The sequence below is a fragment of the Hesperophylax consimilis genome, unplaced genomic scaffold (assembly GCF_061612785.1).
Source record: "Hesperophylax consimilis isolate HC1 unplaced genomic scaffold, BYU_Hcon_1.0 scaffold_39, whole genome shotgun sequence".
Classification (NCBI taxonomy): Eukaryota; Metazoa; Arthropoda; class Insecta; order Trichoptera; family Limnephilidae; genus Hesperophylax; species Hesperophylax consimilis.
The window spans coordinates 724,709-741,584 of NW_028301269.1; the positions used below are offsets into that span (position 1 = coordinate 724,709).

Genomic DNA, 16,876 nt, shown 5'->3' on the forward strand with positions numbered 1-16,876 from the left:
GCCGGCCTCTGTGTTTCCTCCCTCCTACAACATGGGACTCTTCAAGACCCATGTTCACTCCTTCCTCTCCACAAAAAGACCCTCCACACAGCATCCCCAAAGATAACATAGGCCCTGAGGGAAATTATTTTCTTCAGGGCCAATTATTTGCTAAGTACAATATTCTTTCTATAGGATGTGTAATGTAAAAAAAAAACTCAATAATTTAGATAAAATTCAATTTATTAGAATCATTAAAAATTAATCAATTTCTCTCATTTTATAAAATAAAAATAATATGTTTAACTATTTCTATAAGCGTGTTTTTTTTATATTTTAACAAAAATAACCTAAAACCAATTTATATTTACAAAAATATCTTATTTTAACATTATTAATTATGGCAGTAGTAATTTTAATTTAAAACTCCCGACAGACTATTTCCTGAGGGAACAAAATGACATCATTATAAATTATTTACAAAATAAAAAATGTAGATCATTTTAATAAAAATATTTTTAAATTTACAGAATATAAATGTATTATTTTTTTGATGTCAGAAAATTTTCTCAGATGTAAATAAAAATATTTTTCAACCACTTTTTTTTTTCAACATAGTTAGAAATATGAAATAACGGGTGTGAGAAAGAGAAAACACCAAGCTTTATACGCAAATATAGAAGTTAACCACAAAATAATAAAAATGTACACTTCTTTTATACCAAAGTCTCCGAGCGCAATTTGAATTTTTTTTTATATAATTTTGCCATTTTTTTACGAGTTATTTTCATATGAAACAATAAAAAATTGAGTTGACAGCAATTTTTATAAAACATTTGTCTAATGAAATGCGTTTTTTTTCATCATCAATCATTTTAGTTCAATGTGTAGTGTGTTTGATTTCAAAATTTTAATATGTTTATTTCTAATAATTAAATTTGAAAGCATTTCAAAAACAATTTTTAATTTTTGGATACATTTCAAAATATTCCAATAAAATATACACAAATTGTCTGACTTTCTGACAGCATTTTTAAGAAATATAATGATGATAAACATGCCAGAATCCTGAGGGGAATTTATATTTTAAGACAAGAATATTCATAGCAGTTAAAGATTGGTTTCATAAATGAAAAATTCAACAATATTTCAAATAAATTTTACTGAATAAATCCATGTAATTGTGATCTATTATACTTGAAGAAATTTTCGCCTCCTAGGCCCTAAACAGGTAGATTAAAATGAATATTTTTTAGAAGAAAAAAAACTAACCATAACATTGCTTCAAATCACATTATATTATAGAAATGATCGAAAAATATTTTGTGCAAAAAAAGTATATACCTTTGTACGAAACAATTTTTTTTTTAGCCTTACCATTTCAGAATAAAACATTTTAATTAAGTTTAAAACTATATTAAAGAAAAAAAATCCCGATGACATAACAAACATAATTTAGACTTCTTAAATTCATTCAAACGTTCATTCACGCATGACAAAGATAGACATTCAATGAATATGTGTGTACGAATGAAATAGATGTAGCGTTTATGTACTTAAAAGTTGCGGCAAATACTACATTTACTGATGAATACGGAACGCTGTATGAGACTAAGAATAAGAAGGAATTACAAGTTCTTTTTACAATGGTGCGCTAATAACTTGCTGCGAAAAAAGTTGCATACGGCCCATACGACGCGGACGTTTAGGCACTCATTTACGCAATTTGGTTAAAGATTCGCACACGGTGAAGCATTGCGTCAGGATGACAACATTATCTATGTTAATCTCTATAATTTGTCTATGTTTTATAATGTCATTACAAAAACCCCAATAAATTTGACCACAAAAAATCAAAAATGATTTTAAAATAAAATTACTGAAAATTTCATAAAAAAAAAATATATATAAAAAACATCTCTCTAACGTTAAAGTAATAATTATTTTGAAATATGTGAAAAGAATCGAAATTAATAATGGGTAATTTTTTATTTACAAATAAAAATTTTGAACAAATAATTAAAAATCGATATATACATGCAAACATTCAAAAATTTTATACAGTGTAACTCAAGTGATTAAGCGAAATGGCTGGGTGACATTTTTCAAATAAAACTTAATTTTGTATTTGACGCCAAACTACCTAAGCGATGATACAGAATGACTAACGTAAACGACGCTACCTCACTAGACCTAATTTGTAAACATATATATTTTAGAAATTCCACCATTTTGAACTTATACTGCTAATGCGAATTTTACCTGTTGTCAAGAATATACTTGATTATTATACAATTCTCTTAATCCTATACATTATAATTCTACAATATGGCAATCATACAATTTGAACTTTTCATTTCAGATCTCAAATAAAACTAAACATATTCCAGTATTAAAACTGAGATAAGCCGTAATTTGGCCTAAGCGCACAACTCGGCTGTTTCCAACGTAAGTTAAGCCAACCAGTAATAATGTTTTCTATTGTTGATAATATTTACAGCAAAACTTTCTTATAACACTTTCCTAGGGATCGAAAAAATGTAACTTCCTAAGAATGGAAACATGAACCTTATAAGGTTTCATTGTTATTTTGATTTATTATTCTATAATGTATTTACAGTAAATCACTAGTTGTTCAATATTCACAGTGAAACCCTTATAATCTTGATTTAAAGTGCTTGTTTTACAATATATTTACAGTGCAACTCTTGTTTATTCTCAAATATTCACAGTGAAACCGTTTTCTTTTGATTTAAAGTGGTTGTTTTACAATATATTTACAGCGAAACCTTTATTTATTCTCAGATATTTACAGTTGAATCGTTTTTTTTTTATTTAAAGTGGTTATTTTACAATGTATTCACAGTGGAAGTTTTATTTTGATATAAAGTGGTTGTTTTACAATATATTTACAGTGAAACCTTTATTTATTCTCAGATATTCACGGTTAAATCGTTTCCTGTTGATTTATAGTGGTTGTTTTACAATATGTTTACAGCAAAACCTTTATTTATTCTCAGATATTCACGGTTAAATCGTTTCCTGTTGATTTATAGTGGTTGTTTTACAATATGTTTACAGCAAAACCTTTATTTATTCTCCGATATTCACAGTTGAATCATTTCCTTTTGATTTTAAGTGATTATTTTACAATATATTCACAGTGGAACAGTTTTATTTTGATTTAAAGTGGTTGTTTTACAATATATTTACAGTGAAACCTTTATTTATTCTCCAATATTCACAGTTAAAACGTTTTCTTTTGATTTAAAGTGGTTGTTTTTCAATATGTTTACAGCGAAACCTTTATTTATTCTCCGATATTCACAGTTAAAACTTTTTCTTTTATTTAAAGTGATTATTTTACTATTTATTCACAGTGGAACAGTTTTATATTGATTTAAACAGGTTGTTTTACAATATATTTACAGTGAAACCTTTATTTATTCTCCGATATTCACGGTTAAATCGTTTCCTTTTGATTTTAAGTGATTGTTTTACAATATATTCACAGTGAAGCCCTTAAAATATCGATTTAAAGTCATTGTTTTATAATATATTTACAGTGAAACTCTTGCTTATTCTCCAATATTCACAATGAAACCTTTTTCTTTCGATTTAATGTGGTTGTTCTACAATATATTTACAATGATACTTGTATTGGTCATTAATATTTATACTGTAACCCTTATTATTTCGATCTGTCGGGGTTTGTTTATAAATTATTTACAACACTACGCTTATAATTTTGATTTAAAGTCGTTTTTATAAAATATATTTCTCGTTTTTCTTCAATTTTCTCAGTGAAACCCTCGTTGTTCATCAAAAATCACAGCGAAACTTATTATATCAATATGTTCTTCAAAATCTTTCAGTAAAAATTATGGACGTTCACTAATATTTAGTTGTTTTTCCATATTCATTGTAAAACCCTAGATTAAATCTATATGGGTTGTTTTTCGATATATTCACAGTGAAACTCATTATTTTGATTTAAAATGTTTGTTCTACAATATATTTACAGTGAAACAATACTTCTGCATTTGATCTAGAGGGTTGTTATTCAATTGGCTCAGTGAAACCATTTTTTTTCTTCAATACTCACAGTGAAACCCTATTATTATATCCTATAGCGATTTTTCTACGAGATATTTACAGTGAAACCTTGAAATAGTGATTATTTCTTATTGGCTGGTCATTTCCAGATACCTCCAACGTCGGGTGTAAGTTTTAAGCGTAAAATCCTAATGTGACCTGTGACTTAAATTGGTTTTTCTACAACATGTTTACAGTGAAACCCTGATATAGTGATTATTTCTTGATGGCTGGTCACCCTTCAATGGCGGGTGTTTGTGTTTGAAGTGTACCGTTTATGGAACTAGTGGTTATGATCGCTGATGCCATCGTCTGCACGGCCTAATGGTTAGGTCTGGAAGGGATGTCTGGCGCAGGCGGCTGTACTAGTGGTTGTGTCTGCGCTGAGCGTTGGCCCGGTGCAGACGCATGGCGGGCAGGTGCTGTGGGTCCAGCATGGCAGTGTACCCGCCGCAGATGGCGGGGTGCCTCCTGTGCAGACGGCAGTAGCCCCCGCGCAGCAGGTACAGCTCGGGATGGCGCAGGCGGGGGTACTCGCTGGCGTGCAGAGCCCTGTCCAGCTGACGGAGGTAACGGCATCTGGAAATTTTAATAATTTTACTATTAGTCATAGTCTATTTTGTTAACGGCATATGACAAAACAGAACATTAAAGAAGCCTTAATATTCCAAAAATCATTAGCTTGTATCACATAATCCCACGATAACGGTTAGATTAGCCTAGGACAGATCATCTTAGGTTAGGTTAGGCTGTACTGGATTGGTGTCGTTTAGGTTAGACTAGAGGCCACCAAACTACAACGCATTTACAGATTGTGTTGTGTACTCACAAGTTGGGCCCCCGCTGCGTGCTGAACTCGCAGTGGAAGACGAGCACCTCTCGGTGGGGCGGGACATCCATCGCGGGTGCGGACGGCACCAGCCTCTGACGCACCATCTCCTCTGTGTACAGATTCAGCGCACCGGGGATGTGACCGCCTTCAAACTCATACGGGTAGCGACAGTCGATTATCTAACAAAAATATAATCTATATAAATAAAAATGTTAATGTTCGTTTGTTCAAAATCATAAATCTCTGAAAGTTCTTCATCGGTTGCTTTGAAATTTTGACACAACGTTGCATTCAAATACGCGTGTGTTTTTATATACCTATATTGTATAGATGTCACTTGCGACAGGTAAAAACATCCTTTTTTTTAAATAGCGCCATCTTTTGGACGTAAAACCAACACGCATTATTGTTTATCAAACTGCAAACAGACAGACTGAGCTAGTTATTAATAAACGTGATTGGCAGACGTTGACGATTTCACATTTGAAAAAAGAATATTCTCACATCTCCAAAAATGACAATTTCACATTTGAAAAAAGAATATTCTCACGTCTCCAAAAATGACAATTTCACATTTGAAAAAAGAATATTCTCACATCTCCAAAAATGACAATTCCACATTTAAAAAAAGAATATTCTCACATCTCCAAAAATGACAATTCCACATTTAAAAAAAGAATATTCTCACATCTCCAAAAATGACAATTCCACATTTGAAAAAAGAATATTCTCACATCTCCAAAAATGACAATTTCACATTTGAAAAAAGAATATTCTCACATCTCCAAAAATGACAATTTCACATTTGAAAAAAGAATATTCTCACATCTCCAAAAATGACAATTTCACATTTGAAAAAAGAATATTCTCACATCTCCAAAAATGACAATTTCACATTTGAAAAAAGAATATTCTCACATGTCCAAAAATGACAATTTCACATTTGAAAAAAGAATATTCTCACATCTCCAAAAATGACAATTTCACATTTGAAAGAAGAATATTCTCACATCTCCAAAAATGAAAATTTCACATTTGAAAAGGAACTATGAAAATTCGCGGCTTCCAATGTGCAATGTTTTGCTTGAATATATTAATTCTAAAGAGAAAAGGAACGTAGACTCTATTTATATACCTCAATTAACAACTTTACGAAATATAAAAATACAAATAACAAATAAGTAATTTCTCAGTCTATTATATTTGTGTTAGGTGTATTGTGTCATTTACGGAACTCCTAAATGTTGACTTGAGGTAAATGGAGGTCCGTTCGTATGTACCCCCATTAGAATCTCGTGGACCCCCAAATGTTTTTCTCGCTGAGATAAACCCCCAGCAAGCCGATATCGACCCCTGGGGCCATATAGACCACTTTGGGAACCTCTGAGTTAGAGGAATATAAGTCCCAGATAATTAATTTACCCATTAATATGCGTATAGAGGGGTGTACCTTATAGCTGGCCACCTGGTGGCGGAAACCCCCAGCGATGAGAGTGGCGAGGGTGTCGCCGCTGATGGACTTGAGATCCTCGTGCTCGCTCTCCGCCAGCGGCAGGACGTACGGCTTAGAGAAGTCTCCGATCAAGTCCGGCTCCGAAAAGGCTATAAGAAAAACCAACCGTCAGTATTAGCACAAATTCCACTTTTAATATACAGTCAATTCCGCATGGGATGCATCGAGCCAGGAACATTTTGTCCCAATTAAGCTGCTGTCCTAATTAAGCGTCTGTCCCAAATAAGCTCTGTCCCAAATAAGCGTCTGTCCCAAATAAGAGTCTGTCACAAATAAGCGTCTGTCCCAAATAAGCGTCTGTCCCAAATAAGCGTCTGTCCCAAATAAGCGTCTGTCCCAAATAAGCGTCTGTCCCAAATAAGCGTCTGTCCCAAATAAGCGTCTGTCCCAAATAAGCGTCTGTCCCAAATAAGCGTCTGTCCCAAATAAGCGTCTGTCCCAAATAAGCGTCTGTCCCAAATAAGGGTCTGTCCCAAATAAGCGTCTGTCCCAAATAAGCGTCTGTCCCAAATAAGCGGCTGTCAATAATATTGATAACAGATACTAACATCTGGCCAGTGCCATCTTGATGCTGGCCTCGTTCTCCGAGTGTGCGCGGTGCAAGGCTGGGCGCTCCGCCCTCCGGCGCTTCCCCCCTTCCCCCAGCGCCTGCCCCCCTTGGCCCGGCAGCGCTAGCGGGCTGGTGTCGCCTGCTCGCTTGCAGCCCGCCAGAGACAGTGACATGGATTTGCGCAGGGCGGGGCGACGAATCACGCAAGGAGACAGCACCGCGCGCGGAGATTCTTTCTGTAAGAAGAACAACGACTTATAAACTTTATACAAAATATGTGCGCGATCCATATTTGATTCCAGAGACTCATTTGAGAAATACCTTGGAAAGACCGGCAGAATATATGGAGATAAACCCATGGAACTTAACGAAAGATTATCAACTTTAACCTCTCAGACAAAGACATTTATTTACTATGTGTTCCTTTTAAAACTGTCAAAACGTGATAATTTTTGTGTTATTTACGAGTTTTACTAAAAGCTTCATAACTCACGTTTTAGGAAACGTAGCCTCATTCTAAAATATGTTTTGTAAAGATTATGAAATCCACTATTGCATTGTGTTGTTATAAGTAAATATATGCGTTTCTAAATATACATTTTATGAAAACGTCAAAAATATGTAAGAATCGCTTACCATTATTTCAAAGCCGTGAAAAATGTACTTTTTTCTGAGTATCATAAAGAAATAACACTTTATATATTGAAGAAATATAATTAAAAACTATTAGTCACCTCAAAATATTAACCATCCAAACTAAAATATTTTTAATAAATTATTTAGAAACGCAATAAATTATGAACGAACAAGATGACAGATTCAATCGGCTTAGATAATGCACCTCTACGTTCCATAGATATTCTTGAATACAGACGCGTAGCGTTATTCATTATCGATACTCTGTTTTTTAAATCATGGCAATCCGTATACTAGTGATGGAAATAAATCGATTTTTGTAAAATCTCGCGCGTTTACGTGAAAAGACGTTCTAATGTCTTGACCGCTATTATCATATTTACGTCTTTTGACGTTCTAATGTTCTGAGTGGTTAAAAGGGATGACTTGATTGAGATTGATTTTTTCTGGACATCATAATTGCCCTGGCATCCAGCAAATATATATATATCTCCAGGTTAGCATCGAATCCTAGGAAGCATAGTTGAAACACGGAATCAACTTCCACTACTGATATAAACACCTACAAGTAAGTCCCAACGGAGAAGTTCCGAAGACACAGTGAAATTTCGTGGAATTTTGGAATGCTCCCGAAGTATCTAGAATGTGCTACATACAAGGATTTCCAATAAGAGGTGTTATTTTGAATAGCCCACTATTTCGGTAGATGTTACTTTTGAAGCTATCATTTTTTTACATTTGACAAGTAGAAACTACGCCATTAATAAAAATGGAACGATACACGCTTCAACAACGCATTGAAATTATTAAAATTCACTTGAGTGAATCAAATGCAAATCATCTTGAGTGATGAGGCCCATTTCCACCTCGGTGACTTCGTCAACAAGCAAAATTGTCGCATCTGGGGCTCGGAAAACCCAAGAGTTATAGTTGAAAAGCCTCTCTATCCTCAACGTGTGACTGTTTGGTACGGTTTATGTTCCGGCGGAGTCATTGGATCTTACTTTTTCGAAAATGAGGCTGGAGAAACAGTTACGGTAAATGGATTGCGCTATCGAGAGATGATTAATGATTTTTTATGGCCGGAATTGGATGGTATTGATCTGGACAACGTTTACTTTCAACAAGACGGCGCTACGTGCCACACAAGCAACGAAACTATTGATCTTTTACGATTGAATATCAAAATAACACCTCTTATTGGAAAACCCCGTATTTCTTTTTTATGAAGTTGACGTAAAAAGAAATATAGATTTAGAAATAAGATAAAATTATAATTGTAATAATTAATGTTTGCATTTTAAATAAACATTGATGTTTCTAAAAAATATATTTTTAATATCAAACCAGAAAATGTTAACAAAAAAACTTTTTAGGATTATTTGACTCGAAACGTCCATAATTTTTAAAGAATTCGATATTTAGAAAACACATTCCTTTTGTGTAGGAAATTATTAAAGAAACTGACATTTCCCTTTTTATGCCATTTATACAATGAAAATTATAAATAATGTTTTATACTTGTCAACTGTCAATGAAAAAATCCGGCCAATTTGTAATCATGCACTTTGACAATTTTTAGGATTTTTATCATAAAATCAGCCTTTTTTTTATTTTTATATTAACTCCACACAGGAGGACCTGAAGAAAATAATTTCCCTCAGGGCCTATGTCATCTTTGGGGATGCTGTGTGGAGGGTCTTTTTGTGGAGAGGAAGGAGTGAACATGGGTCTTGAAGAGTCCCATGTTGTAGGAGCGAGGAAACACAGAGGCCGGCAGTTCGTTCCACAGCCGAGCTGTTGAACTTAAGAACGAATCGTAGAAGCGACCCGTTCTCATGTGACAAATGTCAACCGTGTACAAATATTGGGCGCGCGTTTGGCGTGTATCCCGACTACGCACCGGTGCCGAAGGGATCAATGACGCTAGTTCCTCAGAGCATCTTCCATTGTAATACCGATAGAACAAGGACAGCATACCTACCTGACGCCTGTGCTCTAAAGATTGCAGTCCGTTTGTTAAGATTGGGGAATCTATCAAACGGACCGCCCATTTTTGCACAGAGTCTAGGGTTTTTTCAGGTATTTAGGGGCTCCGGACCAGAGGTGGCTGCCAAATTCGACAGTAGGGCGCACTTGCGATTTGTACAGGGTCAGCAGTTGTGTACTATTAAAGTATCTGCGGGCCCTGTACAGTACGCCCAGCTTCTGAGAGGCCAACTTTACTCTGGCTTCGATGGAGCCCCCGTACCTGAGCTGGTCACTTATAGTTATACCAAGCAGAGCCTCTAAAGGAATATGATGTTTGTAGCTAGTAATGTCATTCAGAGCTCTGTCTGTATATAATAAATGGATTTGTATTTACATCATTTTCCTTGATCTCCCTCTGAATAAGGTTACTGAATCCCTGCGGCAAGTGGCCCGGCTCCCCGCTGTCTCCTTCCAGAGTATCTTCCTCTTCCGACAGGCAGGAGGAGCCCACGGAGCAGGTGGAGAGCGACGGGAAGAGACGAGAGCGCCGAGAGCCGAGCCCGCCGCAGGAGACGGGGAGGTTGCGGCTCAGCGGAGAGTCGGATGCGGCTTCTGAAATAAGACACAGAATCAGCTAAAGGTTAACCACTCAGAACATTAGAACGTCAAAAGACGTAAATATGATAAAAGCGGTCAAGACATTAGAACGTCTTTTCACGTAAACGCGCGAGATTTTACAAAAATCGATTTATTTCCATCACTAGTATACGGATTGCCATGATTTAAAAAACAGAGTATCGATAATGAATAACGCTACGGGTCTGTATTCAAGAATATCTATGGAACGTAGAGGTGCATTATCTAAGCCGATTGAATCTGTCATCTTGTTCGTTCATAATTTATTGCGTTTCTAAATAATTTATTAAAAATATTTTAGTTTGGACGGTTAATATTTTGAGGTGACTAATAGTTTTTAATTATATTTCTTCAATATATAAAGTGTTATTTCTTTATGATACTCAGAAAAAAGTACATTTTTCACGGCTTTGAAATAATGGTAAGCGATTTTTACATATTTTTGACGTTTTCATAAAATATATATTTAGAAACGCAAATATTTACGTATAACAACACAATGCGATAGTGGATTTCATAATATTTTAGAATGAGGCTACGTTTCCCAAAACGTGAGTTATGAAGCTTTTAGCAAAACTCGTAAATAACACAAAAATTATCACGTTTTGACAGTTCTCAAAGGAACACATAGTAAATAAAAGTCTTTGTCTGAGAGGTTAAAACAATCAGTCTTTGTTTGACTTGGTCGTGCCACGTCTTCTTCGGGCGTACTCGACTTCTTCAACTATTCACTTCCAAGTGATACATCGTCCTCAAAATCATTATTTGATTTGACTTTTATAGCATTTACTTCAAGTAATATCATAAAATCACATTTTACTGTTAAAAAAACTACATTATATCGACTTCATATCTCCTTCCAAAGTCTTCCTCGGGCGTTCCCGACTTCTTCTAAACCCTCCTGGCACAAATAAGAACAAACTTTTAAATTTTCAGTGATATTGGTCCAGTAGGTTTGGAGCCTGTACTCCCGTTGTAACTAAAAACACAGCGTCTTCCTTGAGACTCTCAAGGAAGACGTTGTGTTTTTATTTACCACGGCAGTGCAGGGCACAAAGAAACATTTATATAGTGTGCTGTACATACCGCTACTGTGACTCGTGGAACTGTGGGTGGGTGGAGTGGGGGTGGTGAAAGAGAAGGACGACGACTGGTCCAACAGGTCAAAGTTCAACATGCGCGTGGTCTCAGTGCGCGCCGGCATTCGACGCCAGACCTTCTGCAATGTTCAACATCAATTTATTCAACACTTCTAATTAATTAACTAACTAACTAACCATCACGCCGTTTCCCCGCAAGGGTAGGCAGAGAGGACGGACCGCCAAACAACTCGGTCACACCACACACTCCTCGCCTCATTCACATTCATACATCGTCTCATACATACTCTTCTATTATTCTGACTCTTGACATGGCCCGACTCGAGTATCTGATTGAGTACTTGATCGTGCCATGTCTTCCTCGGGCGTCCCCGACTTCTGCTACCATTCGCATTTGCATCGTATATCCTCCTTACACTCCTATCTTCGCTCATTCGCTCTACATGCCCAAACCATCTAAGCATCGCTTTCTTAATCTTACTCATTACGCTTACATCAGCCTTGCACTCTTTGCGGATCTCCACATTCCTCACACGATCAAACATGGTTTTACCACACATACGTCTCAGGGATCACATTTCAACAGCATTCAATCTACTTTCATCCTTTCTTTGCCAGTTCCAAGCCTCACTTCCATACATCAGGGTAGGTACCAGCACTCCATTGTGGACTGCTAACTTCGCTTCTTTGGACAATTTTTTGTTAGCGCCAACTGCGTTCAGTCCTCCATGAATGGAGTTACCTGCATTTACTATTCTTTCAATATCTCTGTCAGCCTTCCCATCTCTCTAGAACATACTTCCTAAATCCACAAACTCATCCACCTGCGACAAGTATTCCTCATTCACAATTATATTGCACACTGTTTTCGTACTCTCTCTTTCAAACACCATTACTTTAGACTTACTTTCATTCATCATTAACTCATTCTTCATGCATACTTCGTTCATCCTAGACACGAGAGACTGTAGATCATCTATACTATTAGCAATTATTGCACCTTTATTTAGAAAACACTGTTTTTTTGCAAATCCAATCAAACTACGAGATGTACATTGTTTTAAAATCTCAACCACAGATGTTAGTACAATATGGTGACGGCCGGCACAGCCTCAATATACAATCCCTCAATACAAGGCCACCATTACTTCATTCATGTTGAATCTCACCACAGATGTCAATGATTGAACGAAGAACGATTGAACTACTGGAGGCAAGCTGTGCACATTATCTTTGAAAAGGAAGTTGACTATATTATCTGAAGTGCTTAATATCAAGTATTCAATAGTTTTGTTGTGGCGATAATCACCTCGAGGTATCACGGCGGAACTCACTATATTGTGTTCGCAGGATTCAGTAGTAAGTGTTCGTCTGAAGCTGTAATTCGTCAGCAGTTTCGGATGCAACAATAATGAATAATATGATTATTTAATTACCTGCGGTTGCGACACAGCACCAAAGTTTTCCGAAGTTTCCATATCGCCAATCGGAGATCCAAACTCAAAGTTCCGTGCGAATATCCGTCCAACGTGTCCGGTGGGTCGTGCCATGGTGATGTCTGGACTATCCGTGCTGATTATCTCGTACTTCGACACTGATTCTGAAGCGATTTCAGTGTCAAATTCATCTTCCAAATCGTGCAGAGTGTCAAATTCATAATCGTCCATATCCGACTGCTTTTTTATACCGAAATCGTCGGCAAAAGTCTCGTAATTAGAACATCTCTGCGAAGGTTCGTCGATTCCTTCCAACGATTTTAAATCTCCACTGAATGAGTCGAATTTCAGTGTGTCGTTTTGCGATTTGAACGAATTGAAACCGTCAAGCGACTCGAAATCGTGCTGTTTCGAGTGCGAAGCTTGATTTAAGTCTTGAAAACTGTTAAAATCCACAAAATCGTTAGATGGAGGCTTAACTTTTTCAAAACAGTTGAACGATTGTAAATCGGATAGTTTGTTGACAGTTTCGAATCCGTTGGATTTTTGCTTCGTTTCTGCAGATTTGAAGTCCGTGGCGAAGTGAGTTTTGGAACCAGAGTCGAAGCCGGTGCTGTTTTCGAAGCCGGAGTCTCGGGAAGTCAAGTCAACAAGCGAAGACATGTCTTCGCGAGGTTTGGAGGGAGTGTGAGATGCAGTTGTGAACGGAGACGACAGATTCCGTACCATGGAGAACTGAAAATAAGAAAATAATTAATTTACCGGATTTAATACTCGAAGTATGTTGGGAATGTTCGTGGATCTTCGAGAATGCGACGTTTACATATTGCTCAATAAAATTTAACCTTCAGGCCAGTTCTCACAGTTCGTATTTTTAAAGTTAGTGTAGCACATTTGCAGATTCGACCCTACAATAAAACAATTCTTTGGCCTGGTATTTTTATAAAGATATTGTCTTGTTTGTGTATCATTTATGATTTAAGAATTAGTGACATTTTACTTCAAGCAGCGGCAGCTTTCAAATAGAGCTGTTCGCTCTCTATTTTATGATGACCCTAGTTAAACCATTATGCCTAAAAATATTTTCCAATACCTTTCCCACCCCTGTCCCATAGTAATAAAAGCCCCAAATAAAGTTTCATCTCCCTTAAAATAATTCCTTTAAAATATTTGTATTGTTTAAATCACGTCTGTATCATTAAGAATAGTTAAGTGCATTTTAGTTTATGTTAAGAATGTTGTTTGCCAACGAGCGGGTGGAACATCTTTATTTTGGTAAAATGTCCTTCAAAATTTAGTTTAAATACAGATACCTCCCAGAAAAAGGACAGTATTGCAGTGTTGCTATAACGGGTAGGTACAGACGTACCTACGCAGGAGCGAGTGTTGAAATAACTGGTAGGTACATGCGTACCTAGGCAGTCAGTCGTGAGATAATTACTAGGTTTATGTAAACCTAGGGAAAACTGAAGAATAAAGGAAACTAGACCTTTATTTCTTTCAGTTTAAGTTTTAGCAGAGGAAAATAAGATCCTCTGCAATTGTATTGTGAATTAATAAATTTATATGTCAAGAAGAAGAAGTGTTTTCCTGCATTCCATCTGACGGTGTGTTCTCGTACCACGATAGCAGAAACAGTTAGGTTACTGTGTCAAGACAAGAGATACTTACAATTAAATAAATATTTAAATTAATTAATACAAACCTTTGAGGGTGTTCTTCCATTTTCGCCCGCCATGTGTCCGCCATATTTTCTCCCCAACACAGCTTTCCGTTTAAGCGGACTGTCCAGCGCGTTATTCTCTGCAAAACACGTCGGCGAACGAATATTCCCACCGAATTTCAAGTCTGCGTACATTGAAAGTGATCCAGCATCATTGGATCCTGCAATGCCGTTTTTATAACTAATATTTTCCTTGTCGTCTTCCATTGAATCAAAGTTTAAACAATTTGCCGAGGAGCACATCATAGCGAACTTATTCGGGCGAGTTTTTACTTGTAAATCGCTTGTTTTTAAATTGTTTTCAATTGATTTTAGTGGTGAATTGAACGAAAGACGTCCTTTTTTCATGTTAACCTCACTTATTTTGCAGGGAATCGGTTCGGAATTGAATTTGACACTTTTTTCTGAGTGATTTAAAGGTGAGCCGAATAATTTTCTACTATTGCTGGTTGATTGCAAGGTGTTTGCGATTGTAGCTTTGCAGTCTGGTAGACATTCATTTGCAGGAGAAAGAGGCAGTTTGCGATCAAAGGAGATAATGCTCGGGTTCATTCGGGATGAGAACGAACGTGCCGCTGATTCGATGCGTCTCGATTGCGGACTTTTTCCCGCAGAATGGATGTTGAAGTTGTCTGTGATCAACCTGTAACGAAATAACAAAAATAATTAGTTAAATGTTTATAAGACAATAACATACTGGACTTGAATAAACTATTTTTTGAATAAACTACAACATCAGTCTTGCGTAGACCGCCGAAGAGCACACATTGAAATAACAAAGCAATTTTCCCTAAAGTTTGAATGTTTGTTTTAACCAAACTGCCTACAATATATTAGTAACAATATATTGGATTTTGGAAACAAGCCAAAAATTTTGTTTACCCAATTTGAGATTTGTAGTTTCTTTTACGCAGCCAAAAATTTGCACACCATTGTAAAAAGGAATAGCAATTCGTAAGATGTTTTCTTTTTATTTTTTTTATTTTCGAGGGCTAAACAATGGTATTACAAAGAGAGTTGCCTGTATACAATCAGATTAATTTATTAACGAATCATGCCGCCTCCCCACTCCGCACAACTTGGTTTGTTCCCTTTCCCCGATGGACTGGTATTTCGATTTGAATGTCGAAGGACAATACAACAAAACCTTTATGTATGGTTTTTGAAGACAATGTAATATTGTCTTGTCCCTGCTCCGTAAACAGTATCGATCAAACATGGTTTTACCACACATACGCCTCAAGGATCTCATTTCAACTGTCTACTTTCATCCTTTCTTTGCCAGTTCCATGCCTAACTTCCATACATCAGGGTAGGTACCAGCCCTTCGTTGTGGACTGCTAACTTCGCTTCTTTGGACAATGTTTTGTTAGCGCCAACTGCGTTCAGTCCTCCATTAACGGAATTATCTGCATTTACCCTTCTTTCAATATGAATATATAGTTTTATCTCTTTAAAAACTCAATTCAAATCTATTAATTCATATTTATATTGCGTATGTACGAACGCAAACAATGAATTTGTCTTAATACTGTAAAGCATAACTTGCTATAAGTGTATGTTAATAAAATAATTCAATTAACGTCGTCTATGAACACGTAGATTATAACTTACGTCGATATTTACAATTGAAAAGTGTTTAGCTATGTTTAGTGATCAGATATTTTTTGCCAGGTACTCTATCAAGCTACAGAATCTATCTACGTTTGGTTAGTGTCAAATTTTGTAACACGAGTTCCAACGCGACAAGTATTTTAATTAGTTTTTTGTTTGTTTTAAATTTTAAAAATGATACATTGTTTATTAATATCGATGAAATAAATCAATATTGATTCATTTTCAATATTGATTCGTTTTAAAGTAGTGGAACACATCTACGCGATGAACTTGAAATGCAACATGCAAAAAACACGAAAAACCGTTGGGAGCACGTCTTTAAAATGGATACACAGTTAAATAATGTATCAAAAGTTTCAAATATATAAATGCAAAAATATTCGTGATTGGATTCTGCACCATTTTGTTTTAAATCTGTACCTGAAATAACGTATATTTTAATAAGTTTTCAGTGTTTTAAAATGTGTAGTCGACGTGTCAATATTTCGCCGACATTTTGATGATTTATCACGAACAATACACGCTTAAATAAGCCGATAATATTTGTAAAATACACTTTGAACAGTTTAAAGTTCATTTAACACTCATTAAACGATACATTCTGCGTCTTTCTGTTTTGAAAATACACTTTAAAATAAATAATAGCGAGTAAAAGTCCGCCATTTTTTGCCGCGTTTCCCCAACCTGTTTAGCCACCAAATTTCACAAGAAAAACGCAGAAAAAATACAACAAAAAAACCGTCGATCGTTTAACCTTAAATAAATCACTAATTTAGTAACATTTAAAC

The 16,876-nt window shown here is 35.8% G+C and overlaps 1 protein-coding gene across 2 annotated transcripts in view; it reads right to left on the bottom strand.

Moving 5' to 3' along the window:
• Positions 1 to 313: 313 nt before the first annotated feature.
• Positions 314 to 16,876, bottom strand: part of LOC149409006 (uncharacterized) — a 51,297-nt gene continuing 34,734 nt past the window's right edge. For both annotated transcript variants that reach the window (XM_089650249.1, XM_089650250.1), the window contains exons 2-9: positions 14,454 to 15,114; positions 12,749 to 13,483; positions 11,299 to 11,431; positions 9,971 to 10,188; positions 6,968 to 7,205; positions 6,357 to 6,508; positions 4,904 to 5,085; positions 314 to 4,653 (exon numbers count right to left, since the gene is read on the bottom strand). In XM_089650249.1, coding sequence (XP_089506375.1) covers positions 4,440 to 4,653; positions 4,904 to 5,085; positions 6,357 to 6,508; positions 6,968 to 7,205; positions 9,971 to 10,188; positions 11,299 to 11,431; positions 12,749 to 13,483; positions 14,454 to 15,114 — 2,533 coding nt within the window. In that variant the 3' untranslated portion in view covers positions 314 to 4,439. The remainder of the gene's footprint in view (positions 4,654 to 4,903; positions 5,086 to 6,356; positions 6,509 to 6,967; positions 7,206 to 9,970; positions 10,189 to 11,298; positions 11,432 to 12,748; positions 13,484 to 14,453; positions 15,115 to 16,876) is intronic.